Below are 19,595 nucleotides of genomic sequence, written 5' to 3' on the forward strand. Positions count from 1 at the left end.
CCCGTCTTTCTGAATATGCGGTATGCCAGGTGAAAAAGAACGACGCGGATTCATCGCCAAATTAGTTTTTTCTCAATAACTCGATAAATATACAACATTTTAAAAATCCGCCAGGTCGATCTCTCAATGATAGAATTGTATACAATGTGTTAAAATATTAACTTAGTTCAATGCATGGTTATGGCAATAAATGAAAAATTCGTGAAAATTAGATGCATCTTTGTGATTTTTTTCTATCGAGAAAATTTTAAGATATCGTGTTTTTGCTCAGATAGAATTTTCGGAAATATAGTGTAGTATCTAATTTTAGACAATGAAACAATTCGGGGCTCATTTTCAAGTATAAAAATGAATTACAAAATCGACACTTTTGGGTTAGTCGCCCCCTTAAGTACGTTTTAATTATTGATACACTTAATAAATTAAGTATTATTAAGTACTTAAGAGTAATTTATATTATACTTATTACGAGTTTTGTACTATGTAACTTTTAAAGTTTGTTATCAGTATTTCTTTTGAAATAGGAATCGTCGAAATAAATAATTTATAATTATAAGCGTTTTTGGTTTTGTTTTATTTTGAGTACATTATTGGTTTCACTCGAGGGATTTCAAGCTAAAATTAATTCATATTAAATCGTGAAAGATAATCAATAAGTCATAATATATAATAATCTGTGTATTAACAATTCCTTTGTCGTGCGGTAACCGTACCTACATATTTATTTCCGGGATAAAAGTATTCTATGTCCTTTTCCGAGATTTAAAGTATCTCCGTATCTTGTCAATATCGGTTCAGTGGTTGAAGCTTTAAAAGGTAACGGACAGACAGACAGATTGGTATGGTGTGTGAAGCTTAATATATTTTTATGATGACTGTTATTTATCAAATCAAGTTAATAACAATAAAAAAGTCAATTAATTTATGCGAATCAAACAAAAAACGATAGTCTCAGACGAGTGAATCCCCGATCCCATGCGCGGGCGCAGCATCTATCACGTGACGTCACCACTGATAAGAGGTACTGAACCGTTATACTGAGTGCTCAGTATAAAGAGATGAATAGTATCGGGACTGGGAAAGCCGGGACTTCCCTGTAGTCAGTATAAATACTAATACAACATGAAGCTTGCTATCAGTTCTCTGGAGTCTTGAAGTCGAGGAGCAGTTTTGTTTAATTCTACACGCCTATACACATTTTTGTAAGTTGTTAATCGTATATTATTAAGATTTATTTTAATTTAATAAAGTTGTATTTTTAACAAGTTTGATGAGTTTTCTTTAACGAATTTTTATATTGGTAACATTTAAATTGTTTATCTTCTAGTGACAATGATGTTCCTGATTTTCTCGGCTATCATTCTGGCTGCTGCCGCCCAAGAAATGTATGTGGAGCCTTATGAAGGGTAAGTTGTTTTATTTGGTCATTAACATAATATTATTATTTTACTATAGTCTAAGAATTAAGATAGACACTTACAGTCTTACCACAAAATATTTTGATATCTATTAAACACTTGTTTTGAGACCATTTTGTACTGTTTTTCTAATCAACTGTTCAACAGGTGTTTCAATCTTTTGTAGTAAGACCGTTAGTAATTTACTCTTCTATTGATAACAAAAATAAATATAATAAGTATATATTGTGGCGTAGGAATGCTTAACCAGTGGAGATTGTAGAGAACTGCAAACTCTACTATTTACAATAGACAGGCAATAGTCAGTAGAGGTAGAAATTAGAATATATTTTTAAGATAGAACTGATTTTTTGTTAGTTTGCTAAGTAAAGAACATACCTACTACACCATTATTTTACACGCATAAGACTTTATGCGTAATGCGTGCGTTAAAGGTAACAGACAGACACACTTTGGCATTTGTAATATTAGTATGGATAAGAGACTTCTTATCCATACTAATATTACGAATGCCAAAGTGTGTCTGTCTGTTACCTTTTTACGTCCAAACCGCTGGACTGATAGATTGAGTCCCTGGAAAGGACATAAGATCCTTTTATCCCAGAAAAATGTACGGTTGCCTGCGTGATAAACGAAATTTGGCGCAACGGAGTTGCGGGCGTCATCTAATTGAGGAATGATTGTCTCAGTAACGTAAACGATAACGACTTGTAATGGAAACTAATGTATGATTTCAGTTACCCCGAGTGGTACATTAGCAGCCCTCAGAGACACCGCCGTGACGTCACGTTGGACCGCAAGATGGGTGACGGACGAGTGTACGGAACTCTTGGACAGAACGACAATGGACTCTTTGTAAGTTTCTTCATCGTCTTCTAGAAATAGCCTCCTTTAGACTAAAAAAGTTACCATATTTTGAGTAAATCTCAAAATATGGTAACTCTTTTTAGTCTACCTTTTCATTCACTATTTCCTGACCATTAATTATAGGGTAAAGCTGGCTACGACCACCAGATCTTCAATGACGGCCGGGGTAAGCTGACCGGGGGTGTGTCGGGAACCCGCGTGTTGGGCCCATACGGCGACTCCTCCCACCTGGGCGGAGGACTCAACTGGCAGAACTCTAACGCCGCCGCCTCCCTGGACGTCAGCAAGCAGATACATGGACCTACCTCGGTTAGTAGATAGAAGCAATCAATGTTCTAAAAGCAGTGATTTTTTCGCGTTGAACACTTTCGCGTTGTATAGAGTGAAATAAAGTGCAATCTTTTTAAGAGCTTAGTTTAAACCTTTACAAAATTAACGCTGAGCCTTATGGCTAGGCCAGTCTCCATCTATGTTGGGTATTTAAAATATCTTACGCACAACTTTGATTAAAAAAAATCTATAAGCACGTAACTATGGGATTCCATGGGAAATTCGATCTTAATAGAGGGTATGAAAACTTATCGTTTACTGTTCTTGTTGCAGTGGAACGCGGGTGCTGGCGGCAGGTGGCCAGTCGGTAAGAACGGTGACTTCTCTCTCCAGGGCACCTATGGCAAGACTTCCGGCATGAGGCCCCAGTTTGGAGGCATGGGCAACTTCAACTACAGATTTTAGAACAAGTATTGATAGAATAGTGTAAGATTTTTAATGTGATACCAGTAGGCTCTTATTTTTTAGACTGCATATTCTGCTTTTTTAGATCTCGAATCTGAATCTTGCCATTAATCGTTAAGTGCCATTAAACTCTTGTAAATAGTGATTGTAAATAGCATAAGTGTTAGAAATAAAAATTACAAACTACTTATTCCATACTTTTATTTCTACTATATTAATTATTAAGTTAAAGTTAGGTGCTTAATTTAAAAAATATATATTTTACTTTATCATACAAGCCCTAGTAGACAAGTGGCAAGTGATTATCGTAAACGCTAACAAAATAAGTCATCGCTTCGCTAGCTAATACTAATGTCAAATCCCATACATTTTGTGGCGTTGGCGTTTACGATAATCGCTTGCCGCTTGTCTAGGCCCATAAAGGTCTGTTGTAAAAGGGTTTTCAAGTTATTATGATGTCTTGAAGGCCCGTTTTAGTAGACAACTGCTGAAAAATCGATTTTCTCGTACTTTAATTATAATATTGTACGGTCTACCTATATTATTTATCCACCTGACTGTTCACATAGAAATTACCACTACAAACGAAAAGATACTCTATAGTGTAATACTAAGAGCGACTATCGCTTATCAGGGTAATAATAAAATGTTGTATACTGGACTGTATACAATGAAACTCAGTCAATGTCACGTGGTCGACCCTGGTGGTAGCACAATGAGGTGGAACTGCGCAGTCATCAGCGCCAGCTGTGCCAAGACTCTCCTCATCATCCTAAATGGCTGCTGTATTGTGAGTAGAGTTTCTTAAATTATAGTAATACAATAGTTTAAGTACCTATTATAGTAGTTTGTAAGAACGTCGAACATGGGCATTCTCTGTTGTTTTTTTTTTTTATGAGACAAGGGGGCAAACGAGCAAACGGGTCACCTGATGGAAAGCAACTTCCGTCGCCCATGGACACTCGCAGCATCAGAAGAGCTGCAGGTGCGTTGCCGTCCTTTTAAGAGGGAATAGGGTAATAGGGGAGGGTAGGGATGGGAAGAGAAGGGAATAGGGGAGGGTAGGGAAGGGAACACTCACTCGGCGGAACACAGCGCAAGCGCTGTTTCACGCCGGTTTTCTGTGAGAACGTGGTATTTCTCCGGTCGAGCCGGCCCATTCGTGCCGAAGCATTGCTCTCCCATATGTAAATATGGAAAATAGAAGCTCGTAAATTCTATATTTGTCCATTTTGTGCCAATGTGGAGATGCCGCATTGGATGTGCATTGTGCAATATTTTCGTCATATCCCAGACTTTCTATTTTAGAAAATCATAGTCGTAATCTGCTACAATAACTTTAGCAAAATATACAACTGATGAAAGGTTATGAATAGCTGCCAGGGCCGGATTTATACAGGGTGTAACAAAAATAAGTGATAATACTTCAGGGTGTGTACGTGTTCCTTGTAGAGAGTTCACTGTGAAAGTTGCAACGCTGAAAGACCAACATTTTTTTTCACTTTTGTATGGAAAAACTCGTGACGCTCGGGCCCTTGCCCATACAAAACTGAAAAATTTTTTTCGTCTTTCAGCGCTGCTACTTTCACAGTGAACTCTCTACAATGAAAACGTACACACCCTAAAGTATTATCACTTATTTTTGTTACACACTGTATTTTTTATGAGTTTAGGCCACTTTAATTTCGCCGCCACTATGTACGAACTCTGCCGCCATACTTGGACGCTGCCGTCCCCCTCTAGGACGCCATAGGACGCTGCCGCCCATAGGTCATGGCCTATACTGCCTAGTGCCTATACATAAATCCAGAGCTGATAGCAGCAAAATCATAAAGTCAAGAACCAAAGGGGGGAGGGGCCTTCAATCTTGGCCGGCAACGCAACTGCAACTCATCTGATGTTGCGAGTGTCCGTGTGCGACAGTAGTTGTTTTCCATCAGGTGACCCGTTTGCTCGTTTGCCCCCTAATTTTATTAAAAAAACAGAGAGTTAAGTTACCTCTATAGGCCTAATCACACTTCTTCATTCCAGCTACTAGCCCTCTCCACTTTCGTGTTCGCGGTTGTGGACACGAGGATCCTGAAGCAGTATGGCCGGGAGAACGCCAGCGGGACTTTCACTGGTGACGTCATCATCATCATCGCCTGCCTGCTGCTCATCGCTGTGGTGACGATGGGCACCGTGGGGGCTTTCAAGGAACATGTCAAGATGTTGTATTTGGTAGTTTTCAGAACTTTTTAAGACATTTGCAGGAGTCTACGTACACGTTTTTTTATCAGTTTATATTATTATGGCGTGTTACAAATAATACTTTAACCTTAAAAAAAATAACAGCAATAAATTACTTTGTATTTCCATATCTCCTTACGGCAGTAAGGAGATATGGAAAAGTACTGCTAAGTGATGTTTCCACACACGTTTCCATCATCAGAAGCAAGACGGTTGTGGTAGTATCATTAAGGCTCCATGGAGCCCCTACGGAGATGCCGTAATTTACCGTTCTTAGAGTATTATTAACTCATAATTTGAAAGCTACAAAATTATAATAAAAATACAGTGTTAATAATCTTCAGCATAATATGAACATTTCTTTCTCTGTTATTAACTTCATATTTTTGTTTTTATATTATTGACATAAATTACAAACTAGACACTGTTAGTTCCATGTATGCGATGGTTTATATCGAGCCACCGGACACGCGTTTGTACCAGTTGATTCGTGATGGAAAATGAGCCGATATGAGCCAACATGAAAACTCCTGAAATCCTTAGTGTAGTGATCTTTGTGTTCCAGTACATAGGTTTCCTGATGCTGATGGTTGCTCTGGAGGTGCTGATATCGATATACGTGTCGGTCCAGCGTTACGGCCTACAGTTCCGCGTCAGCGAGTGGCTGAGACAGGATTTCTTTGGAAACGGCACCGAATTGAATCAGGGGATGTGGGACGAGTTGCAGTTAACTGTTAGTACATTTTATGTTCATAGGTCCACTTGCGCAGATCCAGGTTTTTTTATGAAATAAGGGGGCAAACGAGCAAACGGGTCACCTGATGGAAAGCAACTTCCGTCGCCCATGGACACTTGCAGCATCAGCTGCAAGTGCGTTGCCGGCCTTTTAAGAGGGAATAGAGTAATAGGGGAGGGTAGGGAGGGTAGGGAAGGCAAGGGAATAGGGTAGGGGATTGGGCCTCCGGTAAACTCACTCACTCGGTGAAACACAGCGCAAGCGCTGTTTCACGCCGGTTTTCTGTGAGAATGTGGTATTTCTCCGGTCGAGCCGACCCATTCGTGCCGAAGCATGGCTCTCCCACGTTAAAGTTAATATCGAGTTAAATAGTGTGTTGACTCTTACATTCTTCATATATTTTACGAAAGAAATAACGTTTAATCCGGGGTTAACTTTAACCCAGATCTGGGCAAGTGGGCCTTAGCAGTTAGTATATTATTTTTAGAATTAACCTGGCTATGCACGTAGATTTAGAATTTACAAAAAATGTGATAATTGGTGTGACAGCGATGAATAACACGCGAGCGTGCAGGAGTACATTGGCATGACTCTAAAAGCACCCACAAACATGACCAATGACCATGTACCATATTTTAAACCAAATTACATATTATTACAAACAGATACTGTTGAGAAGAGACTACTGAAATACGAAGTAGTAATAATATAATCTCAGTACCATAATATATTTTTTTCTTTTTTATTAAATAAGGGGGCAAATGAGCAAACGGGTCGCCTGATGGAAAGCAACTACCGTGGCCCATGGACACTGAAAGAAGCTGAAGGTGCGTTGCCGGCCTTTTAAGAGGAATACGCTCTTTTCTTGAAGGTTTATCATATTTAACACACTTTTATAATTGTTTTAAATAACTATATTATATTTAACACACTTTTATATTTTGCTATTCTAGGTACCCATTAGATAAGCCTGATCTTATTTCCATTTATGAGAAATTTCATCTGATATTGTCATTAACGTGATCCGACTCTTTGTTTAATCTTCCATTTTTAACTATGTCAGTACGAGTGCTGTGGCCTGAACGGGCCGGATGACTACTTGGCGATCCGGCAGCCGATTCCTCTGTCGTGCTGCCCGCGAGCCTACCGTGCCAGAACTGCTTACGCGCAGGAAATACTCTATAACACCTGTATCAGGTATACTTTGTACTTTTTTAGAGTTCCGAAAAAGAAGACGGAAGGGAAATGAATTCGTCTTGTTGATGTAATTCATTCATTCATGTATGTATGCATGTTTGTTACAGCATAGCGCCTGATCTGATTAAATTAGCAAAATATATTACAGACGTCTTTAAACAGAACGTACAGCACTCCCTAGACGGTAATTCAGCATTACATGCGTTACGTGCTGTAAATTGTAATGCACGAATGATCGTTTATTGTAGTGATCGATGCGAATGACATGCTAACTACAAGCTGTACATTGATTGGCAATTGCTTTAATTTTTCGTCCTGCAATATGCACCGTTTCGCGATCGGCATGTCATGCAACAATAATTAATACTGTCACGTAAATGCATGTCATGCTGAATTATCGTGTAGGGAGTGTTTTACGTAGGTAACAAAGCGTTGGTCAAGTCCAGGTTTTATTTTTATTATTAATTATTTTATTATCTTAAATACTTTCAGATCAAAAAGCTACTACATGACTGGCTGTGAGGATCAGCTGTTGGGTTTGCAGCAGTCTGATGCCGACTGGTTGGTCGGAGTCGCAGTGACGGCATTCTGGTTTGAGGTGACTTTTTTATGAGCCTGTGCTATCCCACTGCAAGGCAAAGGCCTCCCAATGCTTTCCACTTCTCTCGATCTAAGGCCACCGTAGACCAACCTGGCCTTGTACCATGAAACTGTTTGAGACTCAAATAATCGTACAAGAATGCCGCGTCCTACTCTAACAAACGAGAAATGACGTTGTTAGAGCAGGACGCGGCATTATCGTCCGATTGTTTGAGTCTCAAAACAGTTTCGTAGTAAGCCTACTGGCTCGTATGTAGGTATGATGCTCGTCACGCCATCTTTTTCGAGGCCGGCCATGGCGTCGTCATCGTCGCGAAACCGAGATAGATGCTCGAAGAAGTCTGACATTACAAGTCTCACTTCAAGAACTGGATCTGTCTTTGGTATCTGATTTGAGTTACACTTGGAACTAATTTCTATATTAATTTTTGTATATTCCAGGCCATTCAGATGCTGCTGGCGATGCATGTGGCGAACAGAGCGAAGAACAACGTACAAGTCTACAAGGCCACTGTTCGATATTAAGGATTTTTCCATAAAAATTATAGACAATTACCCAAATTGATATTGATTTCAGTCCTTAGAGGACAAACTATTGATTGGTCCCTTCGAAATCTTTGAGTATTTGTCAACACTCTGCAATGTTAACCCAAAATCAGTGTTAAGTGGGATATTATGGTTATTTCAGGTGTACCTATGTATATACAAAAATATTGTTTAACATTAATAATTGCGATGAAATACACTTTAAACGAATCGTGAATGTTTTTCATTTATTCCATTAAGGAAAAGGTAAGCGTTTACTGCCCTCCGTGGACACTCAACAGTCAACGCTAAATTAAAATAGATATTATAGGTAACAGAGTCTCCAGCCATTAAATCTACAATCAACCTTGGACAACGGATCTAAGCTATGTAGCAACTATTAATTTTTATTAATGATTGTCATGAGTTCTGATTGATTCACTGATTCTGAGTTCCCCTTTTCTGCGAAGCCGTGGCATTCAAGTCGACCCATTCGTGATGAGACACTACAAACTGCTCTAACACCCACAATATTCTAAGACAATAATCTACGAATAATGTTGGATGGTAAAAGAATGAATAGTCTTTTACCACCCTTTACTATAAAATCAACGCACTACACAAGTAGGACAATCTAGCGGGGCAATCAATCGATATAATCAAGTAAATGTGTCAAGAGAACTCCCTTATGGTGAAATGTATTGGCGGTGTTTAATAATTCAGGCCCATAGCACGGACAAAGGAGCGAGTCATGGGACTTATACACCTGACTTCCCACGTCCTACATTGTTTTCATGGTGAAGCGGAGCGGAGACGCTACCGCTTATGCTTATGAGTAGGATGAGAAGGAGCTTGGTCGAAATGTCTTGTGACAAATATAATATCTTGTGTGTGCATGTTTGCCAAGAAGAATAAGTTTTCTGATAGGATAATGAGGTCTCTGTGGAGGAAGAATTGGTTGTCGAATATTAGATACGGATTTGTTTTGAAACATTAGCAATATTAGATACGGATTTGCAATTTACTTAATCGCTAAATAAAATCGTCAAAATATTATGTCTTCTGAAACAAGATTACTTCTCTTCAAGAATCGAGAATTGAGAGAAAGTATAATATTAACATGTGCAGGTATATCTTACATTGATCCTGGCTTGTGGTAGATATGTGGTGGCACGCCTAAAAATAATAATAAAATAAATAAATAAAATTAACCTTTATTGCTGTAAACTTATAAAACATTATTTACTATAACTTTATCTAATTTTAACTAAACATTTATTATACTTAAATTATTCTAAGTTTAACGGCGTTCCGGGTGATTTTATTTTTGCAACAGCTTGTCTTTTGACATAGGCCTCCTCCAAAGATTTCCGTTTTTCTCTATCCTTTGCAACTCTGATCCATTCTGTACCAGCCACCTTTTTCTGATCGTCTTCCCATCTTTTCGTAAAAATAATACTCACATATTAATACAGTATGGAGGCTAGTCAGGCTACACATATAAAATAATACCGCTCCGACCCCTTCCGTGTCCTCTACCCACAGGCACGGCGTAAATGCAATGATCGATATAAGTCCATTTTACGTGGACACGTCACACTTGCTCCACCACTCCGCCGGACATCACGAACCGGATATAGCGACCGGAACGCCCAGAACCGGATAATACGACCGGCTTGCCTCAGAACCGGATATCCAGAAACCGGACACAATGAAGCCGCGAAATATACGCTGTATGAAGTTTTTCCTGGCTCTTTTCAACATTGTTTTTATTGTAAGTGATTGAAATTTATTAAATGCTAAGCATGGATTTAAGAGATTTAAAAAATATATATTTTTAAGTTGTATAGCAGTATTTATATTATTTACAGTATTTAAAACATTTTTGCTTCTTAATTATCGCAAAAAGCATTATATTATGTATTTTGTTGAAAGCTTTATGTAACAAAATTAAAGTAAAGTAAATGTAGACTGACTTGGATGCTTACTTAATGTAGGTACCCGTAAATTATAAGTAAGCACTCATTCTGAATTAATATTTGATTGGTGTACAATTAGGTATTGATAAACTGTATCGATTTTCTTTCTTTGATTGTGAGTTACGGCCTACGGGTATCATTTGAAATTTAATGAATTTGCTTGGCTGCTAAAATCACAAAAAAACACATGCTCAGCTTTAAAAAGTTATTAAAAAAAGTTACAAAATCAAACAAAGAAATAACAGTAAAAACTTTAATACAATGAAACTGAAATATGTAATGTGAGTTTTACGTGATAAAGTCCAAAGTAAGGTAAAACAAAGGCACAGGGAAATGGCGGGAAAATCGCTCGTATGTGTTATGTCGAGTTCGCGTGACGACGATCAAAATTAAAATTGTTATTAGGCCGGCCGCTTGCTATTATGTGTCTATTACCTAATTGCTGGGGTGACAATACAGGGGTGAAAAAAGACCAGTTTATGCATAACAGCATAACGTTTAAAATATTTTGAACAGCTTTCGTAGCGAGCTGCTACGAGACTACGGTTTCGTAGCTACGGTTTTAAATTTAAAAATAGATAATAGCGGTTTTACCACGAAAGATTTTAAAAACATCTATTTAACAGTTCATTTGAGACCATTGTGTACTGATTGTTTGTCTAATCAGGTGTTTAAATCTTTTGTAGTAAGACCGTAGGTAGTTTTTTTATACAAGCGGGATTGTATCGTTTGGTACCTGGAAGTGGAGAATGAATGCTCGGCTTAAAAAATCGGTTTTCTATTACCTAATATAACTCTATGCATATTGAATACTATGAAAACCTCTTGACTCTTGACTATAAAAAATATTAAACATTTATAACTTAAATGAATGAGTTTCTGTAGGTTACTATAATATAAAATGAAATGAATAGTTAATGCGTATTATACGCATCAAATTGGGATCCAATTTTTGAGCGTGATTCTGTCTATATGTATCTTGTAAGCCGTGACCAATATACGCCGTCATAATAAATTATTATAACAAACGTAGATTTAGAAAATTATTCTAGTATACAATAGAATAGAAATAAGTTATTTACTTGCATATTAATATGATGTTAATCAGGTTAACATTTAATTTATTTTGCTTTTGTGTTTTGTGAAAATTTTACAAGTCACTTAAAGCTTCATAAAAGAGGCATAATTCACTACAATTCATTCTCCTTATTATATTATTTTCCTATTTTGATAACATTTTACATTGATTTATGTTCCAGCTATTCGGGCTAGTGATAATGGCGATATGCGTGATCAACATGCGCGAGCGCAAGGCGGGGCAGTCGGCGCTGTCGCGGGGAGTACTCTCGTTCCTGTTCACGCTGGGCCTGGGCCTGCTCATCACGGCCATACTGGGCTGCGTGGGCGCGCTCCGAGAGAATATTAAGATACTTTATGTGGTAAGCATAATGTATATTATTTTTGTAGGGAGCATAGGACGTAATATCCGAACAGCAATATTTAAAGCAACAAGATTTAAACGAAACTTGTAGTTTTAAAATTAAATAATTGTGCCTAAAGACTTTTGTTTTATAATAAAAATCACGCCGCGGTGGTCATAAATTTTACGTGGGAGAGCCATGCTTCGGCACGAATGGGCCGGCTCGACCGGAGAAATACCACGTTCTCACAGAAAGCCGGCGTGAAACAGCGCTTGCGCTGTGTTTTGCCGAGTGAGTGAGTTTACCGGAGGCTTAATCCCCTACCCTATTCCCTTACCTACCCTCCCCTATTCCCTCTTAAAAGGCCGGCAACGCACCTGCAGCTCTTCTGATATGCTGCGAGTGTTCATGGGCGATAGAAGTCGCTTTCCATCAGGTGACCCGTTGATTCGTTTGCCCACTTATTTCATAAAAAAAATGGTTTTTCAACAAAAACCTACAATTCGACTGACAGGTGTGATGCTGTTTAATACTCTCACTACCAAGTGGCCTTCAAAGATACCCTCAAGCACAAATCCGACATACTGTAAGCCACAGAAATAAGGTGTAGTTATGTAAAAATATAATAAATTTGAGTATAGAAAATAAACAACATCTTCCAAGACGGCTGGTCACCCTGGAAGATTACGACCACAACCCTCCAGAGAACAGTAGCACAAAAAATAAATTCTTTATACTTACATACAATGTTAGATCGCTTTCGTCCGAAGCACGTCTTATAGAACTAGCGGAATCGCTAAAAAATATAAATTATGATATAATAGGTTTATCAGAAATACGTCGCTTGGGCACAAAAATATTAGAGCACGAGAACTATATACTATGCCACACAGGACTCACTCAAGGACAGTATGGAGTTGGTTTTCTTATAAGAAAATGTCACAAAAATATAATAGAGAGCTTCACAGGGATCTCAGATAGAGTTGCATTACTAAACATAGCCGTAAATGGTAAAAAAATGACACTTATCCAGGTGTATGCTCCAACTGAAACAGCAAGTGATAGCGACATTGAACTATTTTATGAGAACTTGTACAGAGCTATGGAAATCTCATATAACACTTTAATAATCATGGGCGACTTTAACGCAAAAATAGGTAAACCTAGAGTCGACGAATATTTAATAATGAAGCCAAATGGTTACGGAGAAAGAAATCCAAGAGGCCAAAGACTGGTAAACTTTGCTCTCGAGAACAAAATGGCAGTTATCAATACATATTTTATAAAAAAACCAAAACAGAGGTGGACATGGCGCTCACCAGACGGAAAATATAAAAACGAAATCGATTATATTCTGACAAACAAACCTAGCATCGTTCAAAACTCTGAAGTACTAAACCTAAATTATTCATCGGATCACAGGCCTGTTAGAGCAACAATAATTCTATCTCAACAAAAAAAGAGCCGCTCTAGTTTTAATAACACTCAGAACTTTACATTAAATACCTTGCAGGGGATAACAGAATACAAAGAGTGTATTAAAACCTACTTAAAAAACTCACTAGATCGACAAGAAAATATCCCTATTCAAACGTGTTATGACCTCATACAAAATGCTATCTCTCAAAGCCTCCAGTCCGCTCGGCCACCGGAAGAAAATAAACATAAAAGACACAAAATACTATCAGATAATACTCTAGCGCTCATGGAAAGAAGGCACATACTTCAAAATACTAAACATAAGACAAGATCAATGAAAAATGAGCTTACAGCACTATACAAACTAGTTAGCAAACGAATTAAATACGACTACACAAAGTACAGATTGGAAAATATCAAGAAACACCTCTCCCAGACAGGAAGCTCTAGGAAAGCCTTTAAAGAGCTGAAAACTAGTAAAAATTGGATAGACGGACTGAAAAGCGGGGGTAGAGTGCTAAACAGTCGCAGAGATGTTATTAAAATTGCAACAGACTTCTACAAAGAACTCTACAGCGCCCAAGAACGCGTTATCTACGATGCGGACGACATTGACTGGTCTAGCGCGTATTCTAAAGAAATCACACCATTTCATATAACAGAGACTGTTCAAGCGATAGAGAAATTAAAATCGGACAAATGCCCAGGCTCGGATAATATAACCAACATAGCAATAAAAACGGCCAAATCGGTACTTGCTCTACCCCTCACTAACCTTTTCAACAGAATTTTGGAGAGTTCTCAAATCCCATCACAATGGTCGGTATCAAATATAATTCTTATCTATAAAAAAGGAGACCCATACGACATAGCAAACTATCGACCTATAAGCCTACTCCCTTGCTTATACAAGCTGTTCTCTTCTCTACTCAACCAAAGAATAAGCGCTACCCTTGAAAGTGAACAACCGGTGGAACAGGCAGGTTTTAGAAAGAGTTTTTCTACTATCGACCACATATACACCCTGGAGCAAATAATTGAAAAATACCAAGAGAGACAGAGAACTCTATATGTAGCTTTTATTGACTACAAAAAAGCTTTTGACACAGTTTCACATAGAAGTATCTGGAAAGCGCTGATAGAGCAAGGAGTAGAGATAGGCTACATAAATGTTATAAAAAGTTTATATGACAACAACATTGGCAGAGTAAAACTGGACAGAGTCGGTCTGAACTTCCCCATAAAGCGCGGCGTAAGACAAGGCGATCCGATCTCTCCCAAATTGTTCATATCCATCCTAGAATCGATCATAAGAAAATTGGATTGGAAAACTACAGGACTCTATATAGACGGAAAATACCTAAGCCACCTTCGCTTTGCCGACGACTTGGCTCTTCTATCTGAGTCAGTATCTGAACTACAAGGCATGATAGAATCTCTTAATGTAGTGGGTAGAGAGGTGGGCTTAGAGATGAATTTATCCAAAACAATGATCTTGACTAATAGCTTGGAGAAAATAATAAAAATAGACAACGAAGCACTCAAGTACACAAATAAATATGTTTACTTAGGAAAACAGATCAGTTTCGGAAAAGGCAGCAACTATTCAGAAGTAGAGCGACGTATTCAACTGACCTGGAATAAATACTGGAGTCTCAAAGAGGTTTTCAAAAGTATCTTACCAGTTAGCATAAAAACAAAAACCATGACGAGCTGCCTGCTACCGTGTCTAACTTACGGTTGCCAGACATGGAAATACACAGCTAAAGTAAAGAGAAAAATTATTACATGCCAACGAGGCATGGAAAGAAGCATGTTAAAGATAAGAAGAATTGAAAAAATTAGACATACAAAAATAAGAGAGGAAACAAAAGCAACGGATGCTTTGTGCTACGCTCATAAATTAAAATGGAAGTGGGCCGGCCATGTAGCCAGATTGTCGGATGAACGTTGGACCATAAGAGTGACACGATGGAATGGCCCGCTCGGTAAGCGTAACAGAGGCAGACCGCTTAAAAGATGGGCAGACGATATTAAATCTATAGCCGGGCCACGATGGACAAACATAGCCCAAGACAGAGAAAAGTGGGCATCTCTGGAGGAGGCCTTCACCCGCGGAGGGGTTCTGGATGATTAATAATTAGTTTAATTCCTACATATTTAGTTTTTTTTATTCTTAGTGTAATAATCGTCTATGAAATAAAGGCTTTTTTATTTTATTTATTATTATATATGTAAAAATATTGCAGCTCCTTGCCCCGTCATAATATTGTGTGGAAACCATCAATTCTTTAATCGAGCGTCATGCATTCTTTACATCTCTCTTTTCCCACTTCCAGTACGCGTGTTTCCTGATATTCCTGGTGTCTGTGGAAGTGGTGGTGGGTGTGGGGGGCGCGGTGCTAAGCGCGTGGGTCGGCGGGGGGGAGCTCCGTGTTCAGTTCTACAGGAACTCCACTGAGGACGGTCAGCAGCCGCAGGTGTTCTGGGATAATCTGCAGTCTGAGGTGAGGATTGGCTTTGATGAATTAATTTCAACCTTAGAGGAAAATGTGTGCAATAAAAGTGAAGCTTCAAGCTACATCGCTCCGTTCCTTCCGTTCCGAGTTTAGTGCGTGATGCGTCGGTATGGTGCCACTTTCATGAAAGATGCCTTGTGATGTTGGACTCAACGCGCCCGATAAGTGAGGCCTTGCTCAGCGCTTTTACATTAAGAGGATACCACAGCGGCTAGAGAAATGAAAAAAAAGTACGTGTAATATCTATAGCTGTCTCCCTTACCTCAAGCCTATACCGCAGAACGCGATAGAGACAACTGCAGAAAATCCAGAAAATCAACGATTCGTTGTCCCCTGATTCCTTCTCCAAAACTTAACCGATTTAAGTACTTTTTTCATTAAAGATTAAAAAAAGGCTTCAGCTGTGTTCCTATGTTTTGCTTTTTTTGTATAATCTATCCAAATCTGTTTTCTGGACGTTTGAACACAGTGGAAAATCTGGCCATTTTTTTGGGTTTTTGAACGTTCATATCTTATTTAATAATTAAATTATGAAAAAAAAGAAAACATAGGGACATTGTATTAGTGGCCGTAGATATTCAGGAAAAAAATTATAACTCTACTTGCATTATCCAGGGAGGAAACAGGGGACAGCGTTTGTATGGAAAAAATGGCGGTGTGGAATCCTCTGGACGCTTCACACCACGTCAGTCTGGCCCTGTGCTAACCTTGTGTTACGGGTACCAGACAACGGAAATATATTTAATAATTTTATACTATTTAAGATTTTTATTATACTACACACATATTTAATACACATCCATGACCCAGGAACTTTGAAAACTTTTTGTTCTGTCGGCGGGATTCAAACCCGCGACCCCCGGCTTGAGCTACCAATAGCTAATCAACTGAGCCGCAGAGGTTGTTGAACGTTGATACAGTATTGAGCGGAAAATACTAGATTGAAACAGATACACATAGTTCCCAACAGCCGATTCGTCATACATCAGCACCGGAACTATTAATGTTTCCTGCGCTGTCAAGTAACATACTCGTCCTCCTATATCAAATATATTTAAAAGACACCGACTTACTTATGAAGAACAAAATAAAACCGGCCAAGTGCGAGTTGGACTAGCCCATGAAGGGTTCCGCAGTAGCAATAAGGTATATTTTTATGAAATTAAGAGGTTTTTGATTTATTTTCATATTTCAGTTGATTTAATGAAAATTAAATTAAGGTTTATTATTTATGACGTATACAAAAAAACTACTGGCTAGATCTCGTTCGAACCAATTTTCGTTGGTAGTTTTTGTAGTAATGTACATCATATATTTTTTTTAGACTTATCATGCCCCTACTTTAGAAGTTAGAGGGGGGGAAGACACACATTTTACCACTTTGGAAGAGTCTCTCTCGCAAACTATTCAGGTTAAAAAAAAATGATGTAAGAAACCTCCTTATAACTTTTAAAGACCTATCCATAGATACCCCACACGCATAGATTAGACGAAATTTTTTTTTGTTCCAGTTGTATATTTGGGGACCCCTAAAATTTTTAATAATTTTTCCATTTTTGTATCAAAATCTTCAAGCGGTTCACAGACTACATCTACTTACCAAGTTTCAATAGTATAGCTCTTATAGTTTCGGAGAAAAGTGGCTGTGACATACGGACGGACAGACAGACAGACAGACAGACAGACAGACAGACAGACATGACGAATCTATAAGGGTTCCGTTTTTGCCATTTGGCTACGGAACCCTAAAAACTATAAACATACAACTTCAAAAGCAGTAAAGACACACTATTCCAACCTGACATTCCCTCTCCAGAACCAATGCTGCGGCGTCGACGGTCCACAGGACTACGAAATCGTTCACAGGGACATCCCCCCCTCGTGCTGCGCCAAGGCCCACCCGCTGCGGGAGGGGGGTGCCAGGCGTCACCTCCATGCCACGTGCCTGGCAGACAAGTCATACTACACGCACGGCTGTGAAGAGGTGTTGAGGCAAAAGAAAGCGCTGAAGGGAAATATCTTTATATCGAATGGAGTGATTTTCACGTTATTGGAGGTAAGTCTCACTAATAATTAGTAGGGGGATACTTTGAACCCCGAGAAAGAACATAGTATATACTTTTTATACCGGAAAAATTTACGGTTCCCGCGCGTTAAACAAATTTTGAAGCAACGGATTTGCGTCATCTAGTCTATATTATTTTGTCTTTGTAGTGGTCATACGCATTACTCAAGATACTCCTAGAGAGGTACTCGTGTTTTAACCGACTTCCAGAAGCGAGAATTCTATACAGTTCGGATGTGGATACATTTGTTTTGATTCCAGATTGTATGCATCGTGTTGGCTTTGTGGATGGCGAAGTCAGTGCGGAACGAGAGAAGGAAACTGCAACAAAACCTACAAGCTCACTTCGAATCTTAGCTTTATGGCGCTTGCACACACTAGCCAAGCTACTTGTCAAGCAGTGCTTGTCTAGAATGTCTAGTGTGTTAATGAAGCATTACTTGTTAAAGCATTTAATACACGTGTGCTGTATGTCGTGTTCATGTTACACTAGTCACTTAGAAATCCCTATAGAACTGATAATGATGAAATAGAAATACGAGTAGTCATCAATCAATCCGGTACCACAGTATAACAATATGACATATCCCCCGGTACTAAAGTCATAAAGTTAATATACCTAGAGGAATAGAGCAACAATCTCGAGCTGTCAAACGAAACCAAAATTGATTTTCATCTGTGTGAAAAATATGTGAACGTATACACTTACACAATCATGATTGAACATGAATTCTATGACATTAAATTGTCAACGTGCGGCACGCGCCGACTGGACGTTGAAAAAAGAGTGCTGCTGTCATGTATCACACATCTCTTTTTACCACGCAGAGTTACTGATAGTGACATCTCGCTTGCTAAGGCCTTTTAACTTTATGTAAAGTACACAAATGAAATATTTTCTGTCAAAAAAATATAAACAATATCTGTGTGTTGAAAACAGATAAATCGTGAAAAAAGAATATGAGGTACCAAACTCATTATTTATTAAATTGGTACCTTTTAGTATAAGTATATTTCTATTTTATTATTATTAATTCTGTACTATTCGCTGTAGTAAGATAATATTATTGAATGTAATTGAATTAAATTGTATAAGTATGTGTACGTGTCAACGTTATAAAAGTTGAAATATTTTTGTATGTGTATGCTTTACATGAAATTGTTAATGCTTGAAGCGTGTGTAGTTTTATAAGAAAAAGTATTAAGTAAATATTGTGTTCACTTCAACGTACTTTGCGCTTTAAATATTCTTAGGAATTTAATAAAGTCCAATTGAAACCTTGAAAAAAAATCCAAGTTGTGTTAAGGCGGGGATTAATCTCAATCCAAAACGATATCCTTTCACACAACCAAAGACCAAGCGAAATAAGATTCATTTTAGCTTAGCATAAAACTGTAGTTATTTGGGCGGATCTTCACTATTTTTCATGTTTTTTTTCAAATAACACTTCGTTATTATATAGGAACTAGGTAAACCGGGAGTCACGGAATAACAAATTGGGGTTTATCCTCGCCTTAAGAAACTTGAGTACAAAGACAACGAGAAGCCTATATTGAATGCGTCAACGAACGCAACGCCAACATTGTCATTTTTGTTTTTTGGATACGGTCAGAGGGCATGCGTCGCGGGCATGCCTCACATTCGCTGTTGACTGCGCTATAACGCATGCCCTTGACGAACAGAAAAGTCACAGTGTGGACAAAGCTATAGGAGTACAAAGTACCTATTTCAAATTCCACATAAATATTTTAAACACAAACTACCATTATTTCGATTCAGAAGCTTATAACTCAATCAATCTTTTTTCAAAAAGAGTTATTTTTTGCACAAGCTATCATAAAACGATACAGTTACTATAATTCACTACTAAACCTATGTTCTTTA

General features: G+C 38.2%; 3 protein-coding genes across 4 annotated transcripts; all 3 read left to right on the forward strand.

The window, feature by feature from the left end:
• Positions 1-1,117: 1,117 nt before the first annotated feature.
• LOC121731616 (gloverin-like) lies at positions 1,118-3,210 on the forward strand. Of its 2 annotated transcripts, none has more exons than XM_042121132.1 (5): positions 1,118-1,202; positions 1,328-1,406; positions 2,156-2,273; positions 2,409-2,594; positions 2,889-3,210. In XM_042121132.1, the coding sequence occupies exons 2-5, from the start codon at positions 1,333-1,335 to the stop codon at positions 3,018-3,020; spliced, it is 510 nt and encodes a 169-aa protein (XP_041977066.1). In that variant the 5' UTR covers positions 1,118-1,202; positions 1,328-1,332; the 3' UTR covers positions 3,021-3,210. The 2 variants fall into 2 exon arrangements, with proteins under 2 accessions (XP_041977066.1, XP_041977067.1); XM_042121133.1 differs by having other exon boundaries at positions 1,127-1,198; positions 1,325-1,406.
• Positions 3,211-3,719: 509 nt separating this feature from the next.
• LOC121731611 (23 kDa integral membrane protein-like) lies at positions 3,720-8,538 on the forward strand. Its single transcript, XM_042121127.1, has 6 exons — positions 3,720-3,810; positions 5,052-5,240; positions 5,815-5,982; positions 7,049-7,182; positions 7,675-7,780; positions 8,224-8,538. Exons 1-6 carry the CDS (start codon positions 3,736-3,738, stop codon positions 8,305-8,307), a joined length of 756 nt encoding a protein of 251 aa, XP_041977061.1. The 5' UTR covers positions 3,720-3,735; the 3' UTR covers positions 8,308-8,538.
• Positions 8,539-9,825: 1,287 nt separating this feature from the next.
• Positions 9,826-18,319, forward strand: LOC121731613 (23 kDa integral membrane protein-like). The gene is made up of 5 exons (XM_042121128.1): positions 9,826-10,081; positions 11,546-11,725; positions 15,466-15,633; positions 17,462-17,701; positions 17,972-18,319. Exons 1-5 carry the CDS (start codon positions 10,019-10,021, stop codon positions 18,065-18,067), a joined length of 747 nt encoding a protein of 248 aa, XP_041977062.1. The 5' UTR covers positions 9,826-10,018; the 3' UTR covers positions 18,068-18,319.
• The last annotated feature ends 1,276 nt before the right edge of the window (positions 18,320-19,595 follow it).

This window comes from Aricia agestis, chromosome 11 (genome assembly GCF_905147365.1).
Source record: "Aricia agestis chromosome 11, ilAriAges1.1, whole genome shotgun sequence".
Taxonomy (NCBI): domain Eukaryota; kingdom Metazoa; phylum Arthropoda; class Insecta; order Lepidoptera; family Lycaenidae; genus Aricia; species Aricia agestis.